Genomic DNA, 17,449 nt, shown 5'->3' on the forward strand with positions numbered 1-17,449 from the left:
CAGGACAGTGCAGCAGGAGGGGGAGGACATTCTTCAAGGCCCTGTGGAAGCTGTGCAAGGACCTTCGCAGCATATCTAAGAGATTAGACTCAGCTTTGAAATGTTTTCTGCTGCAACTTCGTGGCCTGTGTGTTTGCCCATCAACCACATGGCGCTTACACTGGGTACTCAATTTATATATGACATCTGAGTTTATTCATTTAAGAAATATTAAGTGACTATAATGTGTAGGCACTGAGAAAAATATAAAGATTATAAAGAAAAAAGATTTCACACTTCTTCAATTCAAAATTCAACTTGTCAGAAGTATAATCGAGCTAGTTGTAGTGGATGTTACCAAAACCTTTTAAGGGGATGTGAGTTATGAGAGCTTGTACTCTTCCTTGGGAAACAAAAGTATATAATGCAAGATTATATATTTAAACCAAATTGTGTTTTAGGAATTCAGAATGGAGACCTGTGAGGTTGTGTGGGGCAATCAGAAACTGCAAGAAAGCCACCTAGTAGAACTGGGCTTTGAGAGTTGGGGTGAGAGTCCCAGACAAAACAAATGGCATAATTAAAGACCTCTGAGGCAGGAGAGAATGTGGGATTCATATATATTTTATGATATTCAAATTCCAATCTTGTATGTCTGTTATCTTCAACTTAATTTTGTTGCCTTTAAACTTATTTGGTTTTTGCTACAAAATTGAAGCTGTTTGTTCTTTTCATTTTTCTGCCTCTTATTATCAGATGAAATCTGATTTTATTCTGTATTTTAATCAAAACTTCAAGGCCAGGCATCACTTTTTAGGGTTTTCCTTATTACTTCCTGCCTTTTATCTCCCAATTTAATTTTTATGTATCATCTTAACACCTTCACCATTTTCCCCAAAATACAAATACCATCTGTATATACTCTGGTTTCCCAGAAAGTTGGTGGCCAATAGTTACATTCATTTTAATCTGTTCAGCACAAGGAGAGCCCCTTTTAAAACATCTCTAATTTCTAACAGGAGATCATCTAAGAATCGGCGCAAAGCGGAACGGAAGAAGCACAGCCTCAAGGAAGGGAGTCCACTGGAGGATCTGGCCCTTTTGGAGGCATTGAGTGATGTGGTGCAGGGCACTGAAAAATTGAAAGGTATATTCTCAATACTGATGATTCTTGCCCACAAAAAACATAGTAAATTCGTCACTTCAGGGTGCATTCCTGAAACAAAACTTCTCAGCCAATAGCCTAGATGTCTTCCTCTTTGGCATCCACCTACCTGAGCTGTGAGAGACTATCACTGAAACCGGGATAAAGACAGAGGAGGCACTGCTTTCCTGCTTGGCTCTAGTGGGTTTGTTTTCTTTCTGTAGTAGATATGTTGAATTATTCCAGCTTTTGGGGAGAAAGAAGAAAATGAGGGAGATATTGTAGTATGCTATTAGATATTTTCACTTGGGAAAGAAACTCCTGTTAGGATTCTAGCAGTGGAGCTGGTGATACAACTTACCACTCTCAAATTTCTTCTCTCTAGATGAAATATACCATATTTTAAAGATACTCTTTCTCTTTGAGTTTGACGAGCAAGGAAGGGAATTACAGAAGGCCTTTGAAAATACTCTGCAGCTAATGGAAAGGTCACTTCCAGAAATTTGGACTCTCACCTCCCAGCAGAGTTCAGCTACACCTGTAAGTTTTCCTCAAAGACAGAATGTGCTTTTTTTTTTTAATCACTTTGACAGGTTATTACTCTCACACAATCTCTTAATAGTGAGAGCAAAAGATTTTCCTGTTCTTAAAACATACTATACAATAGTTAAATTGTCTTAGGCTTATGTTTAAGCTGTCAGTAAGAAGATTTTATGTTTGATAGTATAGTTCATAGTACACCTTGGCCTAGGTTAAGTTTGCTTTTTATTTCTCCTTTCTGCATGAAACTGCTGTCATGGAGAAGATGGGAAAGTCAGGTGTCAGATGGTTGCCCTGACCTTCAGTGAGATTGGTCAGGGTAGGGGGCAAGCTAGGACCAGAACTGGCCTCTCACCTCTCTGTTCAGACTTATGGATGGGATCTGAGTTCTTTAAAGGAAGCCCAGACAATTGCTTTTTCTCTTGTTTTATGGTAAATTTGACTTGTCACTTCTGTGTTGTTGTAACAAGCTTGCTAATTATGTTAAAGCTGTTTGTGTCTCATCAAGAATTCTAATATATTGTCATCTATTTATTGTGTATATCTGCTCAGTCTCTTACATCTGTTGTTCAAAGTTTCAGTTTTGATTCAGAAAGGCTGGTTTATCAGTCAGAGTCCATTAAGGAAAAACAAAAACCACAGCTGTTATTTTATCAGAGAGAGTTTAATATATGGAACTGGTTAACCAAGTACTAGAGGACTGAGAAGGCAGAAAGGGAACACAGAGAAGGAACATTGAGATTGAAACCCGACAGCCGCTTGTACCCACAAAGCTGAAGGAACAAAAGGAAGAGTTGGGATTCTTAGAATTAAGCCGCTTGGAGGTGAGGCCCCTGCAGAGCTGGTTCTTGAACCTTGGAGAAGCGGGTGGCAGCCAGCTAGTGCTGGTATTGCCGAGGGGGCAGGATGAGGCTGGGTCTAAGCGTATAGAAATAAACAGAAACTGGAACAAACAGCTGCTGCAGGGTACAGAGCTACTGTTGAGTGAAAGCAAGCGAACAGGGAACAAATTCCCTCTCCTTCCTCCGTCCAGCCTTGCCCTGTCCCTCTGGTGTCTGCTATTGTTGGAGCATAACGGCTGTCCAAGGAGGGGTGTTTTCTCAGGCCCCCAGTCCCAGCATCACGAGCAGTGTATAGGAAGGGTGGGTTTGGAGCTGAGAGGCTGGAAATCGGCTCATAAGCTTACTGGGTCTCGATTTCCTCAGTTATAAATGGGGATAATACTCCCCTGTATACTTCAGTGGAATGTTTTGAAGGTTAGATGAGAGGGTAGATATAAAAGCATTTTACAAACCATAAAGATAAAAGCAACTGAGAATTAGCCCCTCATAAATACTTGAATTTACTATAATAAGTATTTCCTAGAAGAAATGTGATCACCTTCAGAACTAGTGCTTTCTAGGCTAACAATTTATAATGCTTCCCAATGCTCTCCCTTACCCTTGTCTATTCAGATCATGTTAACATCTAAGATACCAACTTATGAGTCTTCTAGGGGAAATGACCAGGTAAATTGTGTTTTTGCTTTGGTTGGTAAAGCATGATAATGTCATCTGTGCAGTATACTACGTGGTATAGTCACATGGCAGTGTTTTGAGCACGTGACATCACTGCTGAGAGTGCGCCAGGAGAGAACACACAGACCTGAGTGAAGGCGAGGCGGAGGGCCTGGAGTGTGCCTGCTGAGGCTCGAGCGGATGTGGAATTCCTGCAAAGTCTCTTGTTTTACCTTAAACACATGTGCAAGTTTGCATTCTCCTCCATGATATGCACAGAATTGTTTTAATGTAAAAATTCTCACAAATCTTTGAGTACAGTCTGGTGCTCTGTATATTCTATAACCTCTTATTATTATATCCCCTCCCCCCAGGGTATGGCTCACTAATTTGGAAAGGACCAGGCATATATCACTGAGATTTTCTTTTTCTGTTTTCCCCCCATCATTACCTTGTTCTTCTGGTGGACAGGAGATGTAGAGGTCTGAATTGAGACTGGAGAAACTGGCAAATTAAAATCACATATGTGTTTGATACCATAATGAAAATGAAAGGCTATTTATTGCTGGTAGAGATTTGGTATATGCCGTCAGCAGAATTATAAGATAATCTTTGCTGATTCAGTCTACTTTCTACTTAGGTTCTAGGTCCCAATTCTACTGCAAATAGTATCATGGCCTCTTATCAACAAGAAAAGACTTCAGTTCCTGTTCTTGGTTAGTATTTTCTTCTCTCTAAATTATTATAGTACTAAGCAGAAGGAGTATCTTTTTCTAAGTGTTGAGATGGTTAGTAGTATAAGGAGAGATTGGGGAATCACTACTATTTTCCCTCAGTTCTAAGAGTCTGTCTTTAGTAAAATTAGTTTAATGCCTTTAGTGTTGGGATCCTGGGTTAGCGGGTAAGAAATCCAATGTGACATTAAATGTATAATTAAAAAAAAATTGTTCTGACATACACACTTATTAATGCAATGGCATACACTAGTCCATACAGACACATCACAGTTGAAGAAGTGTGACTCCTAAACAGTCTAATTTGCACATACATTTTAAGGATTCATCTGAATCATCCTTTTTGGCTATTGGCAGTTTTGCATTGTGTCTTGGGGACATTTTCATATTCCTTGCTTAAGAGCTGGACCATTTTAGTCATACTTAGGATTAACAGTATAATTTGAAAACAAATCCAAAGAAGATTAGCATTTCATCTGCATTTTCTGTTGAATTCCTAAAATGTTCTGTTTCTTTGTGGTGGGCGGGAGAGGATTCTCATCAGTTAGGTTACATATTCCTCAAAGTTAAAAGCCTTTCTTTTGAAAGTTGGTTAAAAACCTTTTGACAGATCAGTTTGGTGCCACAGTATTTGCCCTTCATGTGATCAGTCAAGCACAGCAACTTCTTTTTAGCTTTGAAAAGGTAGCAGTTTTTACGGCTGCTATTTGCATTTCTGGCATGTGATAGGCAATGTTCTGCAATTTTTTCATCTAAATGCTCTACTGTGGTAGCATTTTGATAACATTTTAAGTAGACTTTGTGGGAGCCATGTCAAGTTTAACTTTCATGGCTTATATTGCTACCAGGAATAAATTAACTCCCTTCCATTCCAGCTAAGCTCATATATGCAGACAACTGCTGTATCCCTAGATCCCCTTCTTCCTGGAGGCTGGCAAGCTGCCTTTAATATCAGTCCCAAAACGTACACTTATTTCTGAGATGCTACAATTCATCTCAGGCCAGAGGCTGTTTGGTAATTGTTTAGTTTGTAATGTGTCTAATCCAGTTGTGATTTCTGTCCCCTCTTTTCCTCACTGCTGGCTTGATGCTGACCTTCAGGTCAAGTTCAGTCACACCTTTCTCTAGGCTGGTCTAGTTGGCTTTATTAAAGAGCACTTCCATTTCCCAGCTGAGCCTTAAAGACTTTAAAATTTTGAGGCTCCTCATTATCAGAGTATGTATTATCCGTGTCCCTGTGTAGGAACACTAGTGTAGATTGTTTAGGAAAGGAGAAGTTCTCATAATCCAAAAAGAGGCGGATGAGCTACTCACAAAATTAGTTCCTCTCAAATATTCCTCACCTGCCCCTTCCCAGCTAACAGTAGTAGTAGGGGATCAGTGACTTGATGGGGCATTTTCTGATTGTTTCATGTTAAGATGCAACGTAGTACCATGCAGGTTGATTGCAAGTCTGCAAAAATGTAATCCATTTCATAAAATGGATTAACGTTTTACCACAGTAGTGCTTAAATCACAGCGAAACTGGACTTGTTACAGTTGATAACATTTCAAATGAGTATGATTTGACTATCAAAGGATTAAGAGAAGTCTTTGGAAAAACTGATAAAGCCCTCAAATTATTTTTGTGAAATGACTCTCTCTGTGCTGTGAAATTCAAACATGGAAATGTGAAAGATGTCATGTCCTGCTGTCATACAGTTTGTCAGAATAATTTCTTTCCTGCCAATAAGTCAATACTTGGTATTTATATTTAGTTAAGTCTAAGAATCAAATATAATTGTAGTTATGCCTAATTTTTAAAAATAAAATACACTATTTTCATAACTTGTTTCTTTTTTAAAAAAACGATGGAGTCTCATTCAAAGTTTACCCACTATTTAACATAAAATTATGGAGCTTGTTGACAATGAATTAAGTAGGCTTTTCCAATATTATAAATAAGCAAAACTTCTTGTGGTCTTTCTGTCTATATAGATTTTTGGGGGTGTAGAGAGTAGTAATTGTATGTGAAATTATAAAATTGTTATGATTAGTAGAGAAAATCTGGATTGTACAGTATGGCAAAGAAAATTAAGATTTAATAATTTCTAGTCATACATGTGTACCATGCATGTATATATGTATAATGAAAACCATGTTTTTAAAACATTTTATCTTGAGCATTTTTCACACATTTCAAAATATTCATGTAAATAATTTTTCATGTCTGTATGGGTCATATATACAGATGTACTATGAATAATACTGAGAAAGACCATCTTTATTTATGCATGTTTTCTCATGTCTCTACTTCCTGTATATGATTCCTACTTAGATAAGAGACTCCATAAATCTAACTGAAAGAGGGCCTGTGAGTTTTAACTAATGGTGACAAATTTCCCCCAACCATCACCCGCTGCCTCCATTTATTTATATTTTAAAAATATGGACATTTTTATTGATCAGTGTTTGCAGAAATTTTTATCATAAAGCATTTTCTGTCCATTAACTTTACATACTGAATACACGCCACTACTTTTTTTTACTCTTAAAATTGATGTAAATTTTACATACAGTAAAATGTACAGATCTTAGGTGCATAGTTTGATGGAACATTAACTCTGGTTCTGATGGTCGTCTTGTAGGTGCAAAGCCCAGTTGCCTAATTTTAGCTTAGAGTTACTTGCCTCAGCTCCCACCAAGAAAAAATAGTGTGCCTATCACAATTTCCCTCTCCTTTCTTTCAGATGCTGAGCTTTTTATACCACCAAAGATCAACAGAAGAACCCAGTGGAAACTGAGCCTTCTAGAGTGACTCTGACCCCAGTTAGGAGGGCTCTGGCAGAGAAGGCTGTTTTCCTTCCCCTCCTCACTCCTCGAGGCCTGGCTGCTGGGAACTGGGGAGAGTAAGACCATCTACCTTAGCATTACGGAGAGCTGCTCTTTGCAGCTGACCTCAGCAGACACCAGTTCTATTTTATTTTGCATATAATCTTAATCGTTAGCAAGGCTTAAAGCTTTAACCCATATAGCATCATTTCGTAAAAATTACTGTTCTTCTGCTTAGTGCTGATTGAGAGCATATTTCTGGTATTTATGGTAATCAGGACATTGAGTTTCATTCCCAGCTACAGGTCTGAATCATATTGGGACCGTAAGTAGACAAATCACAGAATTGACTTGTGCCTCAGTTAATTGGGAATGTTTTGTGGCTGCTACCTCAGAAGTGTGAAGAGAAGTTAAATAATGTTTTTAAATTGTTTTATGTTCCTTGAGGAAAGCCTTATGTATAAACAACTAATGGCTATTAGTGCTCCCAACGATAGGTCGAATTTAATCATTTAAATGACTTCACCTTGAACTAAAGCAGAATGAAAAGTGAAATCTATCCTTTGATATTCTAAGCTTTCCTATGCTGACAGCGGTTATTTTCTAATATCTTGCCAGGTCATGTGCTTCCAGTTATAACTGGTTTGAGCCTCCTATCACTACAGTGTCCATATGGACTATTTTTATTGCCTGTGAATGTTCTGCTAGAGTTAGCAGTGTTAGAGCTGGAACAGATTAGAATTTCTGAAACAGTATTGCGTACATTTGGGATGGTGAGCAGTGTGCATCACAGGCATGAACAGTAGTAAGTTACTCCTTTTTCTCCAAATGTTGCTTCTTTTAACATAATGTTTTTGTCAGTATTTAGGTCATTTCATTTATTTTTCTTTATGGTGCTTAACTGACCTCTGTCTTTTAGTTATTTTCTTTGGAAGAAATGAGAATGTTATCTCTTTTTAGTGAGTCTAGAAAAAAGCTCAGTTCGTTTTGACAGTAGTTTGTGGCTGACTCTTGGGTAAGGTTAACAATCTCTTTCATGCTTTTAATACCAGAACCAGACCTTTATTACTGTACGTAAACTAACAGGACATCAGAGTATAGGTATACCCAGAATTGTGTAACTAAAGAAGACTTTGCCTAGTATAGCAAAATGTAAACTTTAGAATCTAGGTGTGTTCACTGTATAATTCATCTTTTCTGTGTGTCTGAAAATTTTCACAAAATAATAGAAAAAGTAGAAGAAGAATATCTATAATTAAGTGCCCAACGTTGAAAGGCTGCAAGTGTTTTGTGACTACTCTTTGGTGTGGATTAATGAACATGGTAACTTACATGTCATTTTAATATATTATAGTGCTCTTGCTATGGATAATAGTAAAGGGACCCATGCTGATGGGTGGGAAATAGAAGTAAATGTGTCTGTTGATAATGGTGTGACTTTGCATGGATGTTCACTTTCCTTGAAATAATATATTGAAGCAGCAAAAAAGAATTTGTGTGAATACAAATTACTATCAGTTACTCTCTCTCTGAGCAAGATGGAATTTTATTCATTTGGAGTAGAAGCAAGTGAGAGCAGACCTTCCAAATTGAAGGCTAAGTCAAGGGTGAATTCATGGGGAAAAGTGCTGTGTATGGGCAAAGGAGAAACTCCTTGGAGTTGTGAATGCTTAATTTGTGGGAAAGATTTTGTCAAGTTCTAGAGAAGGGTATATAATTCTTCCCCCAAATTTGGCCTCTTCCCAAAGCAAATTCATGCAAGAAGCTAAAAGCCTCAGTTATTTAGTTTGTTCCATGGAATCAGCTTTGTTCAGATGCTTCAGACATCAAGAGGAAACTTGCAGAGGACTTTCTCCGATAAATGCACATTTTAAATTTAGACTTCGTTAAAAAACAGAGGCAGGAGCTAATGTTTTTATTATGTCTTTATGAGTATAGCTTGGTGTAATTTCTTAGCATTGCCACGTATTTTAAAGTAACTTTATTTTCCATATGTATCTACATATATACACACATGCACACATCTGAGGGATTTTTCATAGTCATAATTGAAGAGGATTTCTTAAAAATAAGCTTTAAGGCATTTTGAGTTTATTTTTGTGCATGGTGTAAAGGTATGTTCTCACTTCATTGATTTACATGCAGCTGTCCAACTTTCCCAGTATCACTTGCTTAAGAGACTGTCTTTTTCCCATTTTATATTCTTGCCTCCTTTAAGGTTTAATTGACCATAGGTGTGTGGGTTTCTGAGTTCTCTGTTTTGTTCCATTGATCCATGTGTCTGTTTTTGTGCCTATATCACACTGTTTTGATTACTGTAGCTTGGTAGTATTGTCTGAAGTCTGGAAGGTTTATGCCTCCTGCTTTGTTCTTTTCCTCAGGATTACTTTGGCAATCCTTTAATAATATTAATTTTTCCATTTCAAGAGCATGGCATATCTTTCCATTTCTTTGAATCATCTTTAATTTCCTTTATTAATGTTTTATACATAAGTCTTTAATCTCCTTGGTCAGGTTTACTTCTAAGTATTTTTATTTTGGGGCTGTGATGTTAAAAGGTATTTTTTTTTTACATTCCCGTTCTGGTATTTCATTGTTAGTGTAAAGAAATGCAACCAGTTTCTGTATGTTAATCTTGTATCCTGGTACTTACTGATCAGTTCTAGTAGTTTTTGTGTGGAGTGCTTAGGATTTTCTATATACAGGGTCATGTCATCTGCAGATAATGAAAATTTTACCTCTTCCCTCCCAATTTGGATACATTTTATTTCTTTTTCTTGTCTGACTGCTGTGGTTAGGGCTTCCAGTTCTATGTTCAGTAGAAGTGGTGAAAGTGAACATCCTTGTCTTGTTCCAGATTTTAGCAGGAGGGCTTTCAGCTTTTCACCATTGAGTATTATATTGGCTGTGGGTTTGTCATAAATAGGTTTTATTATGTTGAGATATGTTGCCTCTCTACCCACTTTGGAAAGTTTTTATCATGAATGGACACTGAATTTTGGCAAAAGCTTTTTCTGCATGTATTGAGATGATCATGTGGTTTTTGTCTTGTCTTTTGATGTGGTGTATCACATTGATTTGCATATGTTGAACCATCCTTGTGAAGTTGGGATGAATCCCACTTGGTGTATGATTTTTTATTTATGGTTGTGTTGGGTCTTTGTTGATGCTCATGGGCTTTCTCTAGTTGCGGAGAGTGGGGGCTACTCCTCATTGCAGTGTGCGGGCTCTCACTGCAGTGGCTTCTCTTGTTGTGGAGCATGGGCTCTAGGCGCGCAGGCTTCAGTAGTTGTGGCGCACAGGCTTAGCTGCTCCATGGCACGTGGGATATTCCCGGACCAGGGATTGAACCCGTGTACCCTGCATTAGCAGGCGGATTCTTAACCACTGCACCACCAGGGAAGTCCCATGTATGATCTTCTTCATGTGTTGTTGGATTCAATTTGCTAATATTTTGTTGAGAATTTCTGCATTTGTATTCATCAAAGATACTGGCTTGTAATTTTCTTTTTAGGTGATACCTTTGTCCAGTTTTGATATCAGGGTGATGGTGGCTTCATAGAATGTCTTTGGTAGTGTTTGTTCCTCCTCTTCAGTGTTTTCAAAGAGTTTGAGAAGGATTGGTATAGGTTCTTCTTTGTATGTTTGGTACAATTCACCTGTGAAGCCATCCAGTCCTGGACTTTGTAGGGAGTTTTTTCAAATTGTCTATTTCTTCTTGATTCAATTTTGGTGGGCTCTGTCTTTCTAGAAACTTGTCTATTACATCTAGGTTTTCAAATCTGTTGGTATATAATTGTTCATAGTATTCCCTTATAGTTTTTTGTATTTCTGTATAACTGGTTGATTTTTCATTTCTTATTTTGCTTATTTAGGTTCTCTTGTCTTTTTGTGCCTGGAGAGTTTTGTCAATTTTGTCTGCCCTTTCAAAGAACCAGCTCTTGCTTTTATTGGTTTTTGTCCTTTTTTTAATCTCTATTCCTCTCTGATCTTTAGTCTTTCCTTTTTTCTGCTGGCTTTGTTTTGTTTGTAATTCTTTTTAGTGGTTGGTTAGGTTGAGATTTTTCTTGTTTTGTAAGGAAGGGCTGTATTGTGATGAACTTCCCCCTAGAACTGGTTTTGCTGCATCCCCTAGATTTTGTATGGTTGTATTTTCACTGTCATTTGTTACAAGGTAATTTTTCATTTCCTCATTGACACATTGTTTTTTTAGTAGCATGGTGTTTAGTCTCCATGTTATCGTTTTTCGCATTTCTTTTTCTGTGATTTCAAGTTTCATGGCACTGTGGTCTGAGAAGATGCTACAAATAATTCCTACACTCTTAAATTTGTTGAGGTTTGTTTTGTGCCCTGGTATGTGGTCAGTCCTAGAGGATGTTCCATGTGCACTTGGAAATAATGTGAATTCTGGTTTTTTGGATGTAATGTCCTGGAAACATCAATTAACTCTAACTGTTCTATTGTATCATTATATGTTCTATTGTATCTCTAGAAGAGATCATAGGCAAAACATTCTCTGATATAAATCGTACCAATGTTTTCTAAGGTCAGTCTTCCAAGGCAATGGAAATAAAAATAAATGGGACCGTGTCAAACTTAGAAGCTTTTGCACAGCAAAGGAAACCATAAACAAAACGAAAAGAAAACCTACAGAATGGCAGAAAATATTTCTAAACGATGCTATGGACAAGGGCATAAATTCCAAAATATACAAACAGTTCATACAACTGAACAAACAACCAAATCGAAAAATGGGCATAAGACCAAAATACACATTTCTCCCAATAACATACAGATGGCCAAGAGGCACATGGAAAGAAAGATGCTCAACAGTGCCAATTATTAGAGAAATGCAAATCAAAACTACAATGAGGTACCACCTCACACAGGTCAGAATGGCCATCATTAAAACTCTATAAAATAACAAATGTTGGAGAGGATGTGGAGGAAAGGGACCCCTCCTGCACCACTGGTGGGAATGTAAGTAAGTTGGTGCGGCTGCTATGGAAAACAGTATGGAGGGTCCTCAGAAAACTAAAAATAGAATTACCATATGAGCCAGCAATCCCACTCCTGGGCATATATCCAGACAAAACTAATCCAAAAAGATACATGCACCCCTATGTTCATAGCAGCGCTATTCACAATAGCCAGGACATGGAAACAGTCTTAATGTCCATCAACTGATGAATGGATAAAGAAAATGTGGTACATATAATACAGTGGAATACTACTCAGCCATATAACAGAACAATGGTATTTACAGCAACAAGAGATTATCATACTAAGTGAAGAAAGTCAGAAAGACAAATACCACATGATGTCACTTATATGTGGAGTCTAAAATATGACACAAATGAACCTATGTACGAGACAGAAACAGACTCACACTCATAGAGAACAGACTTGTTTCCAAGGGGGAAGAGGGTGGGGGAGGGATGGAGTGGGAGGTTGGGGTGAGCAGATGTAACCTATCATATATGGAATGGATAAACAACAAGGTCCTACTGTATAGCACAGAGAAGTATATATTCAGTATCCTATGATAAACCATAATGGAAAATAATATATAAAAACGAATGTATATATATGTACAGCCGAATCACTTTGCTGTATAGCAGAAATTAACACAACATTGTAAATAAGCTATTATCCTTCAATTAAAAAAAAGAAAAAACATAAATACAATTCACCCTATCACTGGTCTAAAAACAAAACAGAAAACATCTTAGTTTAAGAGGCAATCAGCAAACTTCAATACCCGTTCATGATAAAAACTCAGAACCAGAAATAAAAGGGAATTTCCTTAACACAAGTGGGCTAGGATTGGCAAATTTTTTCTGTAAAAGGATAGAGAGTTAATATTTTAGGCTTTCTGGGACTTTCATCCAGACTGTCTCTGTCACAACTCTTCAACTCTGTGGTTTTAAGTGCAAAAGCAGCCACAGACAATGGGTAAACAAATGGTGGGGCTATGTTCCAATAAAAATTTATTTACAAAACAGGTGGCCAACGAGATTTGGCCCACAGGCTATAGTTTACCAACTCCAACAACAGCCCTCCCAGTTTCTCACATCTATTAAACTCCCAAAAAAGCTAGCAAACATCACACTTAGGGTGAAAGACTGAATTTCTCCAGCTAATATCACTCACTGTAGACAAGGCCAAGAGTTAAAAACTCTGTGGGGGTCCATACTTACAGAGATTCCTATACTTTTGTGAGTTTTTACCTCCAAGAGCCCTACCAGAACTTCTCAGGGTGACTATGTACTGCTAGCAGGGGGAAGGGAAAAGCAGACATTTGAAAATACTGACAAGACCTGCACTCAAATGATTTTGGCAGAGCCTAATCGAAGTGGGTTTCACCAGGGCCTAACCAATGTGGAGGCAGGGAAACACCCAACTCCAGCCCCCTCTAACCTTCCTGTCCTACCTAAGAAGTGAAAAAAGACTGAGAAGCACTGGTGAAGTTCACAGATGAGGTACATGCTCACTTCAAGACTGCCAGTTAATCACAGGACTACAGAACACTTCTCCTACCCAACCCCCAGCCTCATCCCCATATCATTAAAGACCTATTTATCAGATTTGCTTTAACCCAGTATATCACACACATTAGGCTTTTGACAGAAAATTACAAGGCATACAAAAGGGATTAAAACACAGTTTGAAGAGTCAAAGCAAGCATCAGAACACAACTCTGATATGGCAGGGATGTTGAAGACTGTGAGACTGGGAACTTAAGATCAGTACAATAAATATGATAACACCTCTAATGGAAAAAACAACGTGGAAGAACAGATGGGTCATGTAAGCAGAGAGTTGGAAATTCTAAGAAAGAGTCAAAAAGAAATGTTAGAAATCAAAAGCAGGCATCTTATCCATTTAGTTAACCATCTTAGGTGGGATATATCTTCATGTTTTCAGCTCAATCACCCAACATATTTTCTTTCCAGGATCTAATGATATCACATTTTAGTTACCTTGTTTCACTGACTCTTATTACATGAAAGACAATGAAATATTTTAAAAGCACAATTTTGTTATGCAGATGTGCCCACTAGTGACAACTGTAACAAACACTTTCTCATCAAAGGCCAAAACCCTAGAGGCAGGAATCCCTGGTATTAATTGTGTACCTGTGTCCTGTTAAGTCTGTGACAACGCATAGGCTTTATTATTTTCATAATAAATCCTGGAATTCTATCAAAAGCTGGTGTAGGTACTTATCTTTATAATCTGGTGGGAAATTGGAACCCATCAAGCTGCCCGAGGTAAAAGAGACATTTCCAACAGAAAGAACGGGAGTGAAAGCCGAAAAAGGGTGTAACGCTCCATCCTTTTGGTTGAGAACGGTCTTTTCTCATTGTTTCTACTTTGGCAAGTTAATATAAAAGGTATAATTCCCTTCAGATTTAATTTATACTTTCTACCAAGGTCAAGCCACTAGTGCATATTATAATAGTGTTGTTTGGCACAGCAAGTGTAATTACTTAGAGATATACTGAATTTAGATTACCAAGTCAAGCCAGCAAGATGGGAGACCCTCAGGGGAAATACTATCTCTGGATTTCCTAAATACCCACAGTTCCTTTAATTTTCATGATCACTAAGGTACAACTGGGAAGCCCTTGCTTGTTGATTGGGGGTGGGGGAGGGGTGTGGAAGGGAGGCACTGAGTTTACCTGGGCGTACTGTTCCAAAACTGTGGCTGCGTCGCTGTGCTTCCTCTGCTCAGCTAGCTTTCCTGCAAAGACAGTAAGCATCTGAGCACAGTCGGCTTACTAAGAACGGTATTCCCAAAACTCAAGTTGAAACGGTTTTAGGTGGTACTATTTAAATCAAAATGGTCCCCTACAAATTGGAGATTGAGCTCTACAGAGTATACATTCAAAGTGAACTCTTTAAAATAGCATTTTCAAAAGTGTTCCCCAAGACTGCTCGAAGGATCATAAAGGGCAGGACCAAGAAACCATTCTCAGGTCAAGTACGTTTGTGAAGCACTGGGTAAGGTAAGCATTCTTTTGCTGAAATGCGTCATTAATATGTCTTTATTGTGTATCAAACTATATACTTTGTGAATTTCTATGAGAGAGAGAGGCAGGAATACCATGGGGTCCTATCTTAAATGGCAGTTACAATCAAAATTTAGCATGGGATGTGAAAATCACATATAGTCAAAATCAGTCATGAAAAATGCTTACAAAGGCACACATGTGGGAAACTGACCTAGCATCTCGCACTAATCCATTATTTCCTCTAATAGGAAGAGGCTGCTGTTTCTTTGGTTGCGCACTAGATGGGGGTAGTTGGCTTATGTCAGGGGTCTTGCAGTATCTTCAGATCTGAGACTCATTCTCAGCCCAGTTGAGATAATTACACTATGAGAGGCACACAGAACCCAGAGTTAACTAAGGGGCTGGCAGAGTCACGTCTCCCATTTCATGCTAACTCCAGGGCATATTATCACTGACAAAACCAGGAATAGTCACCTGCACTGTTTAAATAGCTATCTTTTCTTTCTTTTGGTGACTTGTGTAAACTAAGTTAAATGTACACATGAAGTGACTCCACCTTGTAACATTTCTCAAAAATCTTTGAGCACTGTCTTCTCCACCTTTTTCTGCTAAGAATCTGGGAGAACTAGGTGCACTCCATTATAAGGCATGACACACAGCAAGCTAAAAGTTGAAAAGGATGTAAGAGAAGATAACAGACACCAAGAACAGAACTAGAAAATTTAAACTACAAATAACAGCCCTCTCCACCATGTGAGAACACAGCAAGGCAGTCAGTCATCTGCATGCCAGCAAGAGAGCTTTTATCAGAAACCAACCCCGATGCCCGTTGGTTTCGGACTTGCAGCTTCCACAACTGATCCCTTCCAGGAGGCCACAGTACAGCAGATCATACTGTCTCCTTGGGTTTCTCTTGCCTGTGACAGTTTCTCAGGCTTTCCTTGTTTTTCAAGACTTTGACAGTTTGGAGGAGGACTGGTCAGCCATGTGGATGAAAGGCTCTTGGTGCTGCAGCCAGGAGTCACTGCTGTGCCTCTGAGGTGGGAGAGCCAACTTCAGGACACTGGTCCACAAGAGACCTCCCAGCTCCACATAATATCAAATGGAGAAAATCTCCCAGAGATCTCCGTCTCAACACCAAGATCCAGCTTCACTCAATGACCAGCAAGCTACAGTGCTGGACACCTATGCCAAACAACTAGCAAGACCGGAACACAACCCCACCCATTAGCAGAGAGGCTGCCTAAAATCATAATAAGGCCACAGACACCCCAAAACACACCACCAGACGTGGACCTACCCACCAGAAAGACAAGATCCAGCCTCATCCACCAGAACACAGGCACTAGTCCCCTCCACCAGGAAGCCTACACAACCCACTGAACCAACCTTAGGCACTGGGGACAGACACCAAAAACAACGGGAGCTACGAACCTGCAGCCTGCAAAAAGGAGACCTCAAACACGGTAAGATAAGAAAATGAGAAGACAGAAAAATACACAGCAGATGAAGGAGAAAGGTAAAAACCCACCAGACCTAACAAATGAAGAGGAAATAGGCAGTCTACCTGAAAAAGAATTCAGAATAATGATAGTAAAGATGATCCAAAACCTTAGAAATAGAATAGAGAAAATGCAAGAAACATTTAACAAGGCCCTAGAAGAACTAAAGAGGAAATAAGCAACGATGAACAGCACAATATATGAAATTAAAAATACTCTAGAAGGGATCAATAGCAGAATAACTGAAGCAGAAGAACGGATAAATGACCTGGAAGATAAAATAGTGGAAATAACTACTGCAGAGCAGAATAAAAAAAAAAGAATGAAAAGAACTGAGGACAGTCTCAGAGACCTCTGGGAAAACATTAAATGCACCAACATTCGAATTATAAGGGTCCCACAAGAAGAAGAGAAAAAGAAAGGGATGGAGAAAATATTTGAAGAGATTATAGTTGAAAACTTCCCTAATATGGGAAAGGAAATAGCTAATCAAGTCCAGGAAGCACAGAGAGTCCCATACAGGATAAATCCAAGGAGAAACACACCAAGACACATATCAAACTATCAAAAATTAAATACAAAGAAAACATATTAAAAGCAGCAAGGGAAAAATGACAAATAACACACAAGGGAATCCCCATAAGGTTAACAGCTGGTCTTTCAGCAGAAACTCTGCAAGCCAGAAGGGACTGGCAGGACATACTTAAAGTGATGAAGGAGAAAAACCTACAACCAAGATTACTCTACCCAGCAAGGATCTCATTCAGATTTGATGGAGAAATTAAAACCTTTACAGACAAGCAAAAGCTGAGAGAGTTCAGCACCACCAAACCAGCTTTACAACAAATGCTAAAGGAACTTCTCTAGGCAAGAAACACAAGAGAAGGAAAAGACCTAAAATAACAAGCCCAAAACAATTAAGAAAATGGGAATAGGAACATACATATCAATAATTACCTTAAATGTAAATGGATTAAATGCTCCAACCAAAAGACACAGACTGGCTGAATGGATACAAAACCAAGACCCATATATACCCTGTCTACAAGAGACCCACTTCAGACCTAGGGACACATACAGACTGAAAGTGAGGGGATGGGAAAAGATATTCCATGCAAATGGAAATCAAAAGAAAGCTGGAGGGCTTCCCTGGTGGTGCAGTGGTTGAGAGTCCGCCTGCCAATGCACGGGACACGGGTTCGTGACCCAGTCTGGGAAGATCCCC

The 17,449-nt window shown here is 38.6% G+C and overlaps 1 protein-coding gene and 1 long non-coding RNA gene across 9 annotated transcripts in view; one reads left to right on the forward strand and one right to left on the reverse strand.

The window, feature by feature from the left end:
- The window catches only part of ELP1 (elongator acetyltransferase complex subunit 1), a 64,919-nt gene extending 53,620 nt beyond the window's left edge, over window positions 1-11,299 (forward strand). For 5 of the 6 annotated variants that reach the window (XM_049710944.1, XM_049710947.1, XM_049710948.1 and 2 more), the window contains 4 exons: window positions 999-1,126; window positions 1,509-1,663; window positions 3,800-3,875; window positions 6,623-11,299. In XM_049710944.1, coding sequence (XP_049566901.1) covers window positions 999-1,126; window positions 1,509-1,663; window positions 3,800-3,875; window positions 6,623-6,690 — 427 coding nt within the window. In that variant the 3' untranslated portion in view covers window positions 6,691-11,299. Of the gene's footprint in view, window positions 1-998; window positions 1,127-1,508; window positions 1,664-3,799; window positions 3,876-6,622 lie in introns of those variants that run through there. The other variant, XM_033427486.2, reaches the window with a different exon arrangement.
- The window catches only part of LOC117201095 (uncharacterized), a 36,189-nt gene that overhangs the window by 10,059 nt on the left and 8,681 nt on the right, over window positions 1-17,449 (reverse strand). For 2 of the 3 annotated variants that reach the window (XR_007477885.1, XR_007477886.1), the window contains exon 1: window positions 1,254-1,513. This is a non-coding gene — a long non-coding RNA (uncharacterized LOC117201095). Of the gene's footprint in view, window positions 1-1,253; window positions 1,514-14,389; window positions 14,452-17,449 lie in introns of those variants that run through there. The other variant, XR_007477887.1, reaches the window with a different exon arrangement.

Source organism: Orcinus orca, chromosome 6 (assembly GCF_937001465.1).
Source record: "Orcinus orca chromosome 6, mOrcOrc1.1, whole genome shotgun sequence".
Lineage (NCBI taxonomy): Eukaryota > Metazoa > Chordata > Mammalia > Artiodactyla > Delphinidae > Orcinus > Orcinus orca.